This window comes from Oncorhynchus kisutch, linkage group LG24 (assembly GCF_002021735.2).
Source record: "Oncorhynchus kisutch isolate 150728-3 linkage group LG24, Okis_V2, whole genome shotgun sequence".
Classification (NCBI taxonomy): domain Eukaryota; kingdom Metazoa; phylum Chordata; class Actinopteri; order Salmoniformes; family Salmonidae; genus Oncorhynchus; species Oncorhynchus kisutch.
Genome location: NC_034197.2, coordinates 32,776,989 through 32,792,250, shown reverse-complemented (window position 1 = coordinate 32,792,250; position 15,262 = coordinate 32,776,989). Strand labels below are relative to the sequence as shown.

The 15,262-nt window shown below is 42.0% G+C and overlaps 3 protein-coding genes across 3 annotated transcripts; 1 reads left to right on the top strand and 2 right to left on the bottom strand.

The window, feature by feature from the left end:
- The first annotated feature begins 78 nt into the window (after positions 1–78).
- parapinopsina (parapinopsin a) lies at positions 79–5,598 on the top strand. Its single transcript, XM_020472996.2, has 5 exons — positions 79–489; positions 787–877; positions 998–1,235; positions 1,332–1,574; positions 5,463–5,598. The coding sequence occupies exons 1-5, from the start codon at positions 147–149 to the stop codon at positions 5,586–5,588; spliced, it is 1,041 nt and encodes a 346-aa protein (XP_020328585.2). The 5' UTR covers positions 79–146; the 3' UTR covers positions 5,589–5,598.
- A 337-nt stretch (positions 5,599–5,935) lies between these two features.
- Positions 5,936–7,723, bottom strand: LOC109887895 (complement C1q tumor necrosis factor-related protein 3). Its single transcript, XM_020479155.2, has 3 exons — positions 7,410–7,723; positions 6,652–6,798; positions 5,936–6,357 (listed from the first exon to the last, which is right to left on the bottom strand). Exons 1-3 carry the CDS (start codon positions 7,621–7,623, stop codon positions 6,065–6,067), a joined length of 654 nt encoding a protein of 217 aa, XP_020334744.2. The 5' UTR covers positions 7,624–7,723; the 3' UTR covers positions 5,936–6,064.
- Positions 7,724–11,925: 4,202 nt separating this feature from the next.
- LOC109887896 (complement C1q tumor necrosis factor-related protein 3-like) lies at positions 11,926–13,702 on the bottom strand. Its single transcript, XM_031803493.1, has 3 exons — positions 13,400–13,702; positions 12,642–12,788; positions 11,926–12,347 (listed from the first exon to the last, which is right to left on the bottom strand). The coding sequence occupies exons 1-3, from the start codon at positions 13,611–13,613 to the stop codon at positions 12,055–12,057; spliced, it is 654 nt and encodes a 217-aa protein (XP_031659353.1). The 5' UTR covers positions 13,614–13,702; the 3' UTR covers positions 11,926–12,054.
- Between the last annotated feature and the right edge of the window lie 1,560 nt (positions 13,703–15,262).

Here is a 15,262-nt window from a genome sequence, read left to right as displayed (position 1 = left end):
CTTTTGTGCTTTTATAGATTAGGAATACCATCGGACTAAAAGCTGACTCTACTCCCTTCCAGTGTGTTTCTTAGATATTATAACACAGGTGTCTGGCCAGGTGGGTAGTGCTCACCACTCAACTCCACTGCCCCAAAAATAACAGAATGGACCACCGACAGCTTCTCCCCAATCTCCATGGAAACATCTCCTCCTCCCGGGGCTCGGTCAGTGAAGCGCTGCTCTCCAGGACGGGCTTCACCATCCTGGCGGTGATCATTGGTGTGTTCTCGGTGTCCGGAGTCTGTATGAACGTCCTGGTCATCGTGGTGACGATGAGACACCGGAAGCTGCGCCAGCCTCTGAACTACGCCCTAGTCAACCTGGCAGTGGCTGACCTGGGCTGTGCTCTGTTCGGGGGACTGCCCACTATGGTCACCAACGCTATGGGCTACTTCAGCATGGGGCGGCTAGGCTGCGTGCTGGAGGGTTTCGCTGTGGCTTTCTTTGGTGAGTTACCATCGAGGACCACTTTGGAAACAAGTGTTTTAATAAATACTTTTAAATCATATCCTCTGGGAATACATTGTGCATCTAGTTGTATATGTTTTCACCCAAATAAATTCAATTAAATTCAATACAACAGTTTCAATACAACAGTTAGGGGTAGTAAATGGATGTGTCTGACTATGCAGAGAGAGTTAGATTTGTCAAATCTACTAGGCCTATTGATGTCAGTTGAATGGATGTGTTTGCTGGGTTATTGCATGTACATGTAGTGTACATGTTTGATGTTGTCCTTCCCAGGTATTGCAGGTCTGTGTTCAGTGGCCGTGATAGCTGTGGACCGTTATGTGGTGGTGTGTCGACCAATGGGGGCGGTCATGTTCCAGACCAGGTCAAGTATTCCATTTAACTCTGGTAACTGTGTATATACAGAGGGAAAGATAGCAGTTGTGTAGAAGTAAGGATACATGTGTAATGAAGTTAACTGTAATGTATTCGTACTGTAACATAGGCACGCAGTCGGAGGGGTGGTCCTGTCCTGGGTGTGGTCGTTTTTATGGAACACCCCGCCTCTGTTTGGCTGGGGCAGCTTTGAACTGGAGGGGGTTAGGACCTCCTGCTCCCCAAACTGGTACAGCAGGGAACCAGGAAACATGTCTTACATCATCCTTTACTTCCTGCTTTGCTTTGCCATTCCTTTCTCCATCATCATGGTCTCCTACGCTCGCATCCTCTTCACACTGCACCAGGTGGGCATGGGATGTGTGTGTGTGTGTTTATATGTGTGTGTGTGTGTGTGTGTGTGTGTGTGTGTGTGTGTGTACTCATGTGTGTGTTTGTCCCAGGTGTCCAAGCTGAAGGTGTTGGAGGGCAACAGCACCACCCGCGTGGAGATACAGGTTGTGCGTATGGTGGTAGTCATGGTGATGGCCTTCCTGCTCAGCTGGTTGCCCTACGCGGCCTTCGCCCTCTCTGTGATCCTTGACCCCAGCCTCCACATCAACCCTCTCATTGCCACGGTGCCCATGTACCTGGCCAAGAGCAGCACTGTCTACAACCCCATCATATACGTGTTCATGAACAGACAGGTGAGGGACAACACATACAGTACACAAGGAAAGAGGAGATCTAGTCAGTTGCACAACTGAATGGATTCAACCGAAAAGTGTCTTTCGTATTTTAACCAACCCCTCTGAATCAGGGAGGCTGCCTATGGACATCCACGTCAGCGCCCAGGGAGCAGTTGTTGTTTCATTGGCTTGTTCAAGGGCAACAAAAAATGTTGCCCACCTTACCGGCTCTGGGATTTGAACCAGCAACCTCTTGGTTACAGGCCCAACACTCGTAACCGCTTGGCTGAGAGTTGTGTATAACAAGCACAGACACACTTACAGTTGAAGTCGGAAGTTTACATACACTTCGGTTGGAGTCATTAAAACTCGTTTTTCAACCAATCCACACATTTCTTGTTAACAAACTATAGTTTTAGCAAGTCGGTTAGGACATCTACTTTGTGCATGACACAAGTCATTTATCCAGTAATTGTTTACAGACAGATTATTTCACTTAAAATTCACTGTATCACAATTCCAGTGGGTCAGAAGTTTACATACACTAAGTTGACTGTGCCTTTAAATAGCTTGGAAAAATCCAGAAAATTATGTCATGGCTTTAGAAGCTTCTGATAGGCTAATTGACATCATCTGAGTCAATTGAAGGTGTACCTGTGGATGTATTTCAATGTCTACCTTCAAACTCAGTGCCTCTTTGCTTGACATCATGGGAAAATCAAAATAAATCAGCCAAGACCCCGGAAAAAAATGTGTAGACCTCCACAAGTCTGGTTCATCCTTGGGAGCAATTTCAAAACGCCTGAAGGTACCATGTTCATCTATACAAACAATAGTACGCAAGTATAAACACCATGTGCACACGCAGCCGTCATACCACTCAGAAAGGAGATGTGTTCTGTCTCCTAGAGATGAACGTACTTTGGTGCGAAAAGTGCAAATCAATCCCAGAACAACAGCAAAGGACCTTGTGAAGATGCTGGAGGAAACAGGTACAAAAGTATCTATATCCTCAGTAAAACGAGTCCTATATCGACATAACCTGAAAGGCCGCTCAGCAAGGAGGAAGCCACTGCTCCAAAACCTCCATAAAAAATGCCAGACTACAGTTTGCAACTGCACATGGGGACAAAGATCGTACTTTTTGGAGAAATGTCCTCCGGTCTGATTAAACAAAAATAGAACTGTTTGGCCATAATGACCATCGTTATGTTTGGAGGAAAAAGGAGGCGGCTTGCAAGTCGAAGAATACCATCCCAACCGTGAGACACCGGGGTGGCAGCATCATGTTGTGGGGGTGCATTTCTGAAGGAGGGACTGGTGCACTTCACAAAGTGATGTGGATATATTGAACATCTCAAGACATCAGTCAGGAAGTTAAAGCTTGGTTGCAAATGGGTCTTCCAAATGTACAATGACCCCAAGCATACTTCCAAAGTTGTGGCAAAATGGCTTAAGGACAACAAAGTCAAGGTATTTGAGTGGCCATCACAAAGCCCTGACCTCAATACCATAGAACATGTGTGGAAAGAACTGAAAAAGCATGTGCGAGCGAGGAGGCCTACAAACCTGACTCAGTTACACCAGCTCCGTCAGAAACCCGAGAGAAATGGGTCAAAATTCACCCAACTTATTGTGGGAAGCTTGTGGAAGGCAACCTGAAATGTTTGACCCAAGTTAAACAATTCAAAGACAATGCTACCAAAGACTAATTGAGTGTATGTAAACTTCTGACCCACTGTGAATGTGATGAAAGACATAAAAGCTGAAATAAATCATTCTCTGTACTATTATTCTGACATTTCACATACTTGAAATAAAGTGGTGATTTTTACTACGATTAAATGTCAGGAATTGTGAAAAACTGAGTTTAAATGTATTTGGCTAAGGTGTATGACCTTAGAGATCCTTTTAATTCTCTATTTGGTTAGGTTAGGGTGTGACTCGGGTGGGCAATCTATGTTTTCTATTTCTTTGTTGGCCGGGTATGGTTTTGGGGGCTGCCCCCAAAAAATGGGGGGTAGCACATGGGGTGGTTGGCGGAGCCAGGGTTTAAACCAGAGCCAACTCCCTGTACTCACCGTGGAGAGCTTGTGACCGGGCAGGCACCATGTTTTACGGTGATTCGTGCACTGTGTCTCCAGTGCGCCTTCACAGCCCAGTGCGTGCTGTGCCAGCTCCCCGCACTTGCCATGCGAAAGTGGGCATCTGTCCAGGACGGGTGGTGCCGGCTCAGCGTGCCTGGTCTCCAGTGCACCTCCTTGGTCCAGGATATCCTGCGCCGGCTCTACGCACTGTATATCCGGTGCGCCTTCACAGCCCAGTGCGTCCTGTGCCAGCTTCCCGCACATGCCATGCGAAGGTGGTCTTTTGTCCAGGACGCGTTGTGCCAGCTCTACGCTCCAGACCTCCAGTGCGCCTCCACAGTCCAGTATATCTTGTCTCCAGCCTGGTACGTGCTGTGCCTGCTCCACGCACGAAGCCTCCAGTGATGATCCATGGCCCAAAGCCTCCAGTGATGATCCATGGCCCAGAGCCTCCTGTGATGATCCATGGCCCAGAGCCTCCAGTGATGATCCATGGCCCCAAGCCTCCTGTGATGAGCCATGGCCCGGAGCCTCCAGCGACGGTCTGCAGTCCAGAGCCTCCAGCGACGGTTCCCAGTCCGGATCCTCCAGCGACGGTTCCCAGTCCGGATCCTCCAGTGACGGTGCCCTGACCTTAGAGATCCTTTTAATGATCTATTTGGTTAGGTCAGGGTATGCCTAGGGTGGGCAATCTATGTTTTCTATTTCTTTGTTGGACGGGTATAGTTCCCAATCTGAGGCAGCTGTCTATCGTTGTCTCTGATTGGAGATCATACTTAGGCAGCCTTTTTCCACCTGTTGTTTGTGGGATCTTGTTTTGGTACTGTGCTGTTTAGCCCTACTAGACGTTACGTTTCATATTTGTTGTTTTTTCGGTGTTCATTTAATAAATTAAAATGTACGCCTACCACGCTGCACCTTGGTCCGATCCTTCCATCAACGAGCGTAACACTAACTGACCTAAGACAGAGAATTTTTACGAGGATTAAATGTCAAAACTGAAAAACTGAGTTTAAATGTATTTGGCTAAGGTGTATGTAAACTTCCGACTTCAACTGTACATACAAACACACAACACTGTGGTCTTCATATTCATGAGCATAGGTATGATTGTGTACTCTATAAATCTGAGATACAGAATCATAATTTGAAAGATGGAATATGTATTGTTATGTACTGTTTAATAATGAGTGTTATCTAGCTGGTGTAGTCCATGTTGTTAATGTTTTTTTCTGAGAGTATTATCTAGCTAGTGTAGTACATTCAGTGGTGTAAAGTACTTTAGTAAAAATACTTTAAAGTACTACTTAAGTAGGTTTTTGGGGTATCTGTACTTTATTTTACTTTTTTTTTTTACATTTTTGACTACTTTTACTTCACTACATTCCTGAAGAACAAAAGGTACTTTTTACTCCATACATTTTCCATGACACCCAAAAGTACTCGTTACATTTTGAATGCTTAGCAGGACAGGAAAATGGTCCAATTAATGCATTTATTAAGAAAACATCCCTGGTCATCCTTACTGCCTCTGATCTGGTGGATTTACTAAACACACATGCTCCATTTGTAAAAATATTTATAAAAACAAGTAAATAGTGGTGCCTGGTGTGCTTAATATAAGGATTTTAAAATGATTTATACTTTACTTTTGACACTTAAGTATATTCAAAACCAAATATTCTTTTACTGGGTGACTTTCACTTTTACTTGAGTCATTTTCTATTAAGGTATTTTTTACTTTTACTCAAGTAGTGACAGTACGGTACTTTTTCCATCTCTGCGTCCATGAGTGTGTTGTGTATCTGTCTCTCTCCAGTTCCGGGACTGTGCTGTTCCTTTCTTGCTGTGTGGTCTGAACCCCTGGGCCTCAGAACAAGGGGGCTCTGAAGCTGATACCGCCCTGTCCTCCGTCAGCAAGAACCCACGAGTCTCACCCCAATGACAGCAACTTTCAATTTTTTTGTACAATGTAAAGTTGCTGTTATAAAATATAGTTTGATGTGCAATATTTGGTTGTAACTGTTTCAATAATACTACTAAAAGTATAGTCCATGATATATGGACAGACACATCTCCAAGTGTATTGGAGATCATTAGTGTCACAAGGGCTTTAGGTGGATCCGGGTTCCTAATCTTAATCTGATTTACTACAAATATATTTAAATCACCTGCTGCCATATCCCGGTTTAATCTAATCTAAATTAAATTCATCTAAATTGATAACATGATCAAAGGGAGCAATACAAAAGTAATTGCTGCAAACCATGAATTCACGAAAGAAACGATTGCTGTTTTTAACATTGCTTTTATTGCCTCACACACATGTAAATGACAGCAAAAGAGATTATAATGTGTGGAAGTTAAGTGCAGAACCCTCCCAACCTACACCCTGACCCCCTCAGTCTCTCAGACGTTTTCTCATTCAACCTGGAAGAGAAGGAAGCCATTGAAGGTGCTAAGGTTTTTGTAAGCATTACTGGTCACCTGGAAACCAGACGGTAGGACCAGGTAAACGATGTCTCCTTTGGCCAGCTGCAGGGTGGCCCCGTTGGACGCAAAGTCTTCATTGTCCCCTTTGTCCTGATACTCATAGACCAGAGCTACCTGCTCTTGGTTCTTGTAAAGGGCCACACCGATGTTGGCCTCCTTTTTCCAGGCATAGGAGGTGAAAGTGAAGTAGTAGACTCCATGTACTGGCGCTGTGAATGCTCCTGTATGTGTCGACAAGGAAATTCATGAGAATTTCTGGTTTATAAAGCATTATTAAACTATTATAACGGCAAGTTATCCTACTCTAAAGGTCCCGCTTCATTAGTAGTGTATCTTTATGAATCCTTATAGAGCATGAAATACAGTTATACATGATTTGTTACCCATTGATATGTAGTTCTTATAAAGCCAATATGTTATCTGGGAATGTTTCAGACAAAGCAAGAATTATATGGGAAAATTTGGATGCAGTGGGAGTTGTCTATGTAAATCGTAATAATATTTCAATGGCTGACCTGTCCGGGGGCTGAACGCGTTGCCAACGTTGGTGATGACGTGACTGTGGACCAGGTTGGTGTTTTCCTGGAAGGGCCCGGTGTTGCCGTAGCCCTCATTGTCCTGGATACTAGGTCTCAGGGCAGCTGAGAAGGCCACACCTACAGCTGAGTATAACAAAACAAATAAATAAGTTGATTTCAGTAGATTTGACATTTACATGTTTTTGCGCCCATCACCCACAGACATGTTCAACTAGCAGTGGCTAAAGAGTTACACTTTATTTGGATAGTCCATGCTTTACAGAACTATCAGTAGCATTTCAACAAACTATCTGCTAACCCTAGCACTAACCTTAACCCCTACCCTAACCCTAACATTTACCCCTATTCTAACCCTAACCCTAAATTTAACCTTTACCCTTATTCTAAACCTAACCCTAAACTTAACCTTTACCCTTATTCTAAACCTAACCCTAACTCTAAACTTAACCTTTACCCTTATTCTAAACCTAACCCTAACCCTAACCTAACCGTATCAAGGTTTATCTTGGCCCATTGATAGACAACTTTCAAGTTGAGTAACCATTTAACATGATTTTTTAAAATACTTATCTTCCCCTTTAAATTCAAATCAACTTATTCAGTCATATCAGATAATGAATTATTGGCCATTGTTCTGTCATTGTTCATTTTCTGTGCATGTGTATCATTTATATCTGGTGCATCTAGTTACTATTATATTAAGAAAACAATATATACAAATCCAAGAGACTTACAGTTGCATGACTTTCTCAAGTCCTCAACCTCCCTCCTCAGGTTCCCCACCTCGGCAGACAGGCCAGAGAAAAGGGTAATGAAAGGGTCACGGCTGTAATCAGAGGTGGGTTGCTTGTTGGTGGAATCTTCTGCCTGTCCATAAGACAGACAAATGATCACAATCAGCTGGAGAGGAAGCATCGTCTTCTTCGTCTTCTTCATCATTGTCTTCATCTGGACCTGCAAGAGTCTGTGGAGTTGGGTAGTTCCAAGGACTTGTTTATAAAGGGTGAGGTCATGTGACCAAAGTAAAGGACTTAGGAATTACATGTTGAGTGTGGAAATTAGAAATACATTTTAACTGGGACTATTCCTGCCCTCTGTACAAACACATTTGTTGGGCCTGGGCCAAATAACACATAAGTATCTGCAAGAGCAAACTTCAACCTCATTTCCCGAAAATCTTTTCAACTGTTCAAATACAGGAAAACTTCTGTCAATTATTGCTTCATTTTTATCTTCTATTGATTTGTAAATATAGTATCATGCAGTCAATGATATTCAGTCTTTTCGTCAGTCCACCACATTGCATTGGACTGAGAATCTAGCTACAAGTCTGAAGGTGACACAACTGCCTCTAGTTCTCAGGTATCAAGACCGTGGCCACATCCCAATTATCTCCCCTTCCTCCCAAAATGTGCACTAGTTCACTTCCCTTCACCGACTTAACAGAAAATGACTGTTATAAGAAACATGGAAACACAACTCTATCCCGTACCTACACCAATCCACAGTGTTTACATTTTGTTGGAAGTAGTGGACATACAGATCACACACTCAGAACAAACAATAAATCAGTCACGAAACAGGCCCTAACATGGAACCCACATGGCAAACACAAAAGAGGAAGACCCACCTGGAGACAGCACAGGGCAGGAGATGAAGGCAAAGGATCTGACATGGCAACGCCTGGAGCAGAAAGCACAAGACCAAAAGGGATGGAGGCAATTCATCGATGGCCTGTTTACCTCAAGGAATACAAAGGCCTAAGTAAGTAACTGAACGAGTGGACACTTCAGGAGGAAGGAGATATTATTGGGACACACCCTGTGACTATGCATGCTACTTCTTGTCTCACCACGTCTCAGTACGTCAGGCATTAGAGAGTTGATACTGAGAACTACAGGGTATAATTAATCAGTAAGGCCCGAGGGGGTGTGGTATATGGCCAATATACCACATCTAAGTGCTGTTCTTAGCATAATGCAATACGGAGAACCAGACAACTGCCCTTATATTGGCCATATACCACACCCCCTCGGGCCTTACTGCTATTATAAACTGATTACCAAAGTAATTTGAGCAGTAAACATAAATGTTTTGTCATACTCATGGTATAAGATCTGATATACCACGTCGGTCAGCCAATCAGCATTCAGGGCTGGAACCACCCAGCTTCCAATATACCGTATGTCTAGAGCATCCTGAAGCTACATCTTATCTTTGACCCCTCTCACTCTGCTCCCGTTGTGCCACTTGGTCTGATATCAGCCAGCTTTTTAGATCGGTTTTTAGATCTTCCGGCGCCGACAGAGATGGCCGCCTCGCTTCGTGTTCCTAGGAAACTATGCAGTTTTTCCAAAAAGGGCCGGGGAGGGCCTTTGTTTACATACCCTACATTACTCATCTCATATGTATATACTGTACTCGATACCATCTACTGTATCTGCCTATGCCGTTCTGTACCATCACTCATTCATATATCTTTATGTACATATTCTTTATCCCTTTACACTTGTGTGTATAAGGTCGTAGTTGTGGAATTGTTAGGTTAGATTACTTGTTGGTTATTACTGCATTGTCGGAACTAGAAGCACAAGCATTTCGCTACACTCGCATTAACATCTGCTAACCATGTGTATGTGACAAATACATTTGATTTGATTTAGTTGTCTGTATTTTATTTCCTTCAAAAAATGGTTTATCTGGACCTATGTCCATGTGTCAGAGTACTAAGGCTTGTACCAATATTTACAATGGTGTGTAAGTATGATAAGGGTGTGTAAGTATGACAATGGTGTGTAAGTATGACAATGGTGTGTAAGTATGATAAGGGTGTTAATGTTAAACAATGTGAGAACATTGGATTAGAATGAACCTACTATAAAGTCAAATATTCCTTTATCTATGGAGGTTTTCCTTGGAAAGGAGGATTTGTCTAAAAAGCTACTTCTGTTGTGGAAAATATTAAATCAAATTCTTCTTTGACACCGGAGCTTGTAAATTCAATTAGACTTTATTACAAAAGTAACAGAAGTGGAGCCTTTCTGTGGAAAAAACAGCCTCCTCATTCTTACTGCTTGGCTTTTATACAGTTTTACCCTTCCATAACATCATCATCCCACTTTACGAATCATGTTGTCTTACTTAGTTTCCATTCTCTTATTGGCTCAGACATTGGGGCATAGATTCTATTGGTAGCGTGACATGCATACTCCCACTGGTGCCTACTGATTAGCAAATTTTCCTGTCCAAAGATCTTCTGAAGTTTAGACCATTGTTGTCTATGTATGATTAACCCATGTGCGTGTACAGTAGCCTTCACAAGATCAGATGTGGCCCAGACCAAACATGTCTTGTTGGTTTGCCTTGCCTCATCAACACAGATTCTGCTTACGTTCTGATTTTTACATGTCCAATGGTCAATTTGATGTTGATCTAGCTTGGACACCCACATCGGTTTAGCCTTCATTCAGTTTACACATGTATAATATTTAAACTTTTATTGATTCTTCTTTCTACTTCAAAGAGAACAGTACAGGTTACTGGAAATCAACCCTAGTCATGAATATTCATCCTCCAGTGACGGTGCCCTGACCTTAGAGATCCTTTTAATGATCTATTTGGTTAGGTCAGGGTATGCCTAGGGTGGGCAATCTATGTTTTCTATTTCTTTGTTGGACGGGTATAGTTCCCAATCTGAGGCAGCTGTCTATCGTTGTCTCTGATTGGAGATCATACTTAGGCAGCCTTTTTCCACCTGTTGTTTGTGGGATCTTGTTTTGGTACTGTGCTGTTTAGCCCTACTAGACGTTACGTTTCATTTTTGTTGTTTTTTCGGTGTTCATTTAATAAATTAGAATGTACGCCTACCACGCTGCACCTTGGTCCGATCCTTCCATCAACGAGCGTAACACTAACTGACCTAAGACAGAGAATTTTTACGAGGATTAAATGTCAAAACTGAAAAACTGAGTTTAAATGTATTTGGCTAAGGTGTATGTAAACTTCCGACTTCAACTGTACATACAAACACACAACACTGTGGTCTTCATATTCATGAGCATAGGTATGATTGTGTACTCTATAAATCTGAGATACAGAATCATAATTTGAAAGATGGAATATGTATTGTTATGTACTGTTTAATAATGAGTGTTATCTAGCTGGTGTAGTCCATGTTGTTAATGTTTTTTTCTGAGAGTATTATCTAGCTAGTGTAGTACATTCAGTGGTGTAAAGTACTTAAGTAAAAATACTTTAAAGTACTACTTAAGTAGGTTTTTGGGGTATCTGTACTTTATTTTACTTTTTTTTTTACATTTTTGACTACTTTTACTTCACTACATTCCTGAAGAACAAAAGGTACTTTTTACTCCATACATTTTCCATGACACCCAAAAGTACTCGTTACATTTTGAATGCTTAGCAGGACAGGAAAATGGTCCAATTAATGCATTTATTAAGAAAACATCCCTGGTCATCCTTACTGCCTCTGATCTGGTGGATTTACTAAACACACATGCTCCATTTGTAAAAATATTTATAAAAACAAGTAAATAGTGGTGCCTGGTGTGCTTAATATAAGGATTTTAAAATGATTTATACTTTACTTTTGACACTTAAGTATATTCAAAACCAAATATTCTTTTACTGGGTGACTTTCACTTTTACTTGAGTCATTTTCTATTAAGGTATTTTTTACTTTTACTCAAGTAGTGACAATACGGTACTTTTTCCATCTCTGCGTCCATGAGTGTGTTGTGTATCTGTCTCTCTCCAGTTCCGGGACTGTGCTGTTCCTTTCTTGCTGTGTGGTCTGAACCCCTGGGCCTCAGAACAAGGGGGCTCTGAAGCTGATACCGCCCTGTCCTCCGTCAGCAAGAACCCACGAGTCTCACCCCAATGACAGCAACTTTCAATTTTTTTGTACAATGTAAAGTTGCTGTTATAAAATATAGTTTGATGTGCAATATTTGGTTGTAACTGTTTCAATAATACTACTAAAAGTATAGTCCATGATATATGGACAGACACATCTCCAAGTGTATTGGAGATCATTAGTGTCACAAGGGCTTTAGGTGGATCCGGGTTCCTAATCTTAATCTGATTTACTACAAATATATTTAAATCACCTGCTGCCATATCCCGGTTTAATCTAATCTAAATTAAATTCATCTAAATTGATAACATGATCAAAGGGAGCAATACAAAAGTAATTGCTGCAAACCATGAATTCACGAAAGAAACGATTGCTGTTTTTAACATTGCTTTTATTGCCTCACACACATGTAAATGACAGCAAAAGAGATTATAATGTGTGGAAGTTAAGTGCAGAACCCTCCCAACCTACACCCTGACCCCCTCAGTCTCTCAGACGTTTTCTCATTCAACCTGGAAGAGAAGGAAGCCACTGAAGGTGCTAAGGTTTTTGTAAGCATTACTGGTCACCTGGAAACCAGACGGTAGGACCAGGTAAACGATGTCTCCTTTGGCCAGCTGCAGGGTGGCCCCGTTGGACGCAAAGTCTTCATTGTCCCCTTTGTCCTGATACTCATAGACCAGAGCTACCTGCTCTTGGTTCTTGTAAAGGGCCACACCGATGTTGGCCTCCTTTTTCCAGGCATAGGAGGTGAAAGTGAAGTAGTAGACTCCATGTACTGGCGCTGTGAATGCTCCTGTATGTGTCGACAAGGAAATTCATGAGAATTTCTGGTTTATAAAGCATTATTAAACTATTATAACGGCAAGTTATCCTACTCTAAAGGTCCCGCTTCATTAGTAGTGTATCTTTATGAATCCTTATAGAGCATGAAATACAGTTATACATGATTTGTTACCCATTGATATGTAGTTCTTATAAAGCCAATATGTTATCTGGGAATGTTTCAGACAAAGCAAGAATTATATGGGAAAATTTGGATGCAGTGGGAGTTGTCTATGTAAATCGTAATAATATTTCAATGGCTGACCTGTCCGGGGGCTGAACGCGTTGCCAACGTTGGTGATGACGTGACTGTGGACCAGGTTGGTGTTTTCCTGGAAGGGCCCGGTGTTGCCGTAGCCCTCATTGTCCTGGATACTAGGTCTCAGGGCAGCTGAGAAGGCCACACCTACAGCTGAGTATAACAAAACAAATAAATAAGTTGATTTCAGTAGATTTGACATTTACATGTTTTTGCGCCCATCACCCACAGACATGTTCAACTAGCAGTGGCTAAAGAGTTACACTTTATTTGGATAGTCCATGCTTTACAGAACTATCAGTAGCATTTCAACAAACTATCTGCTAACCCTAGCACTAACCTTAACCCCTACCCTAACCCTAACATTTACCCCTATTCTAACCCTAACCCTAAATTTAACCTTTACCCTTATTCTAAACCTAACCCTAAACTTAACCTTTACCCTTATTCTAAACCTAACCCTAACTCTAAACTTAACCTTTACCCTTATTCTAAACCTAACCCTAACCCTAACCTAACCGTATCAAGGTTTATCTTGGCCCATTGATAGACAACTTTCAAGTTGAGTAACCATTTAACATGATTTTTTAAAATACTTATCTTCCCCTTTAAATTCAAATCAACTTATTCAGTCATATCAGATAATGAATTATTGGCCATTGTTCTGTCATTGTTCATTTTCTGTGCATGTGTATCATTTATATCTGGTGCATCTAGTTACTATTATATTAAGAAAACAATATATACAAATCCAAGAGACTTACAGTTGCATGACTTTCTCAAGTCCTCAACCTCCCTCCTCAGGTTCCCCACCTCGGCAGACAGGCCAGAGAAAAGGGTAATGAAAGGGTCACGGCTGTCATCAGAGGTGGGTTGCTTGTTGGTGGAATCTTCTGCCTGTCCATAAGACAGACAAATGATCACAATCAGCTGGAGAGGAAGCATCGTCTTCTTCGTCTTCTTCATCATTGTCTTCATCTGGACCTGCAAGAGTCTGTGGAGTTGGGTAGTTCCAAGGACTTGTTTATAAAGGGTGAGGTCATGTGACCAAAGTAAAGGACTTAGGAATTACATGTTGAGTGTGGAAATTAGAAATACATTTTAACTGGGACTATTCCTGCCCTCTGTACAAACACATTTGTTGGGCCTGGGCCAAATAACACATAAGTATCTGCAAGAGCAAACTTCAACCTCATTTCCCGAAAATCTTTTCAACTGTTCAAATACAGGAAAACTTCTGTCAATTATTGCTTCATTTTTATCTTCTATTGATTTGTAAATATAGTATCATGCAGTCAATGATATTCAGTCTTTTCGTCAGTCCACCACATTGCATTGGACTGAGAATCTAGCTACAAGTCTGAAGGTGACACAACTGCCTCTAGTTCTCAGGTATCAAGACCGTGGCCACATCCCAATTATCTCCCCTTCCTCCCAAAATGTGCACTAGTTCACTTCCCTTCACCGACTTAACAGAAAATGACTGTTATAAGAAACATGGAAACACAACTCTATCCCGTACCTACACCAATCCACAGTGTTTACATTTTGTTGGAAGTAGTGGACATACAGATCACACACTCAGAACAAACAATAAATCAGTCACGAAACAGGCCCTAACATGGAACCCACATGGCAAACACAAAAGAGGAAGACCCACCTGGAGACAGCACAGGGCAGGAGATGAAGGCAAAGGATCTGACATGGCAACGCCTGGAGCAGAAAGCACAAGACCAAAAGGGATGGAGGCAATTCATCGATGGCCTGTTTACCTCAAGGAATACAAAGGCCTAAGTAAGTAACTGAACGAGTGGACACTTCAGGAGGAAGGAGATATTATTGGGACACACCCTGTGACTATGCATGCTACTTCTTGTCTCACCACGTCTCAGTACGTCAGGCATTAGAGAGTTGATACTGAGAACTACAGGGTATAATTAATCAGTAAGGCCCGAGGGGGTGTGGTATATGGCCAATATACCACATCTAAGTGCTGTTCTTAGCATAATGCAATACGGAGAACCAGACAACTGCCCTTATATTGGCCATATACCACACCCCCTCGGGCCTTACTGCTATTATAAACTGATTACCAAAGTAATTTGAGCAGTAAACATAAATGTTTTGTCATACTCATGGTATAAGATCTGATATACCACGTCGGTCAGCCAATCAGCATTCAGGGCTGGAACCACCCAGCTTACAATATACCGTATGTCTAGAGCATCCTGAAGCTACATCTTATCTTTGACCCCTCTCACTCTGCTCCCGTTGTGCCACTTGGTCTGATATCAGCCAGCTTTTTAGATCGGTTTTTAGATCTTCCGGCGCCGACAGAGATGGCCGCCTCGCTTCGTGTTCCTAGGAAACTATGCAGTTTTTCCAAAAAGGGCCGGGGAGGGCCTTTGTTTACATACCCTACATTACTCATCTCATATGTATATACTGTACTCGATACCATCTACTGTATCTGCCTATGCCGTTCTGTACCATCACTCATTCATATATCTTTATGTACATATTCTTTATCCCTTTACACTTGTGTGTATAAGGTCGTAGTTGTGGAATTGTTAGGTTAGATTACTTGTTGGTTATTACTGCATTGTCGGAACTAGAAGCACAAGCAT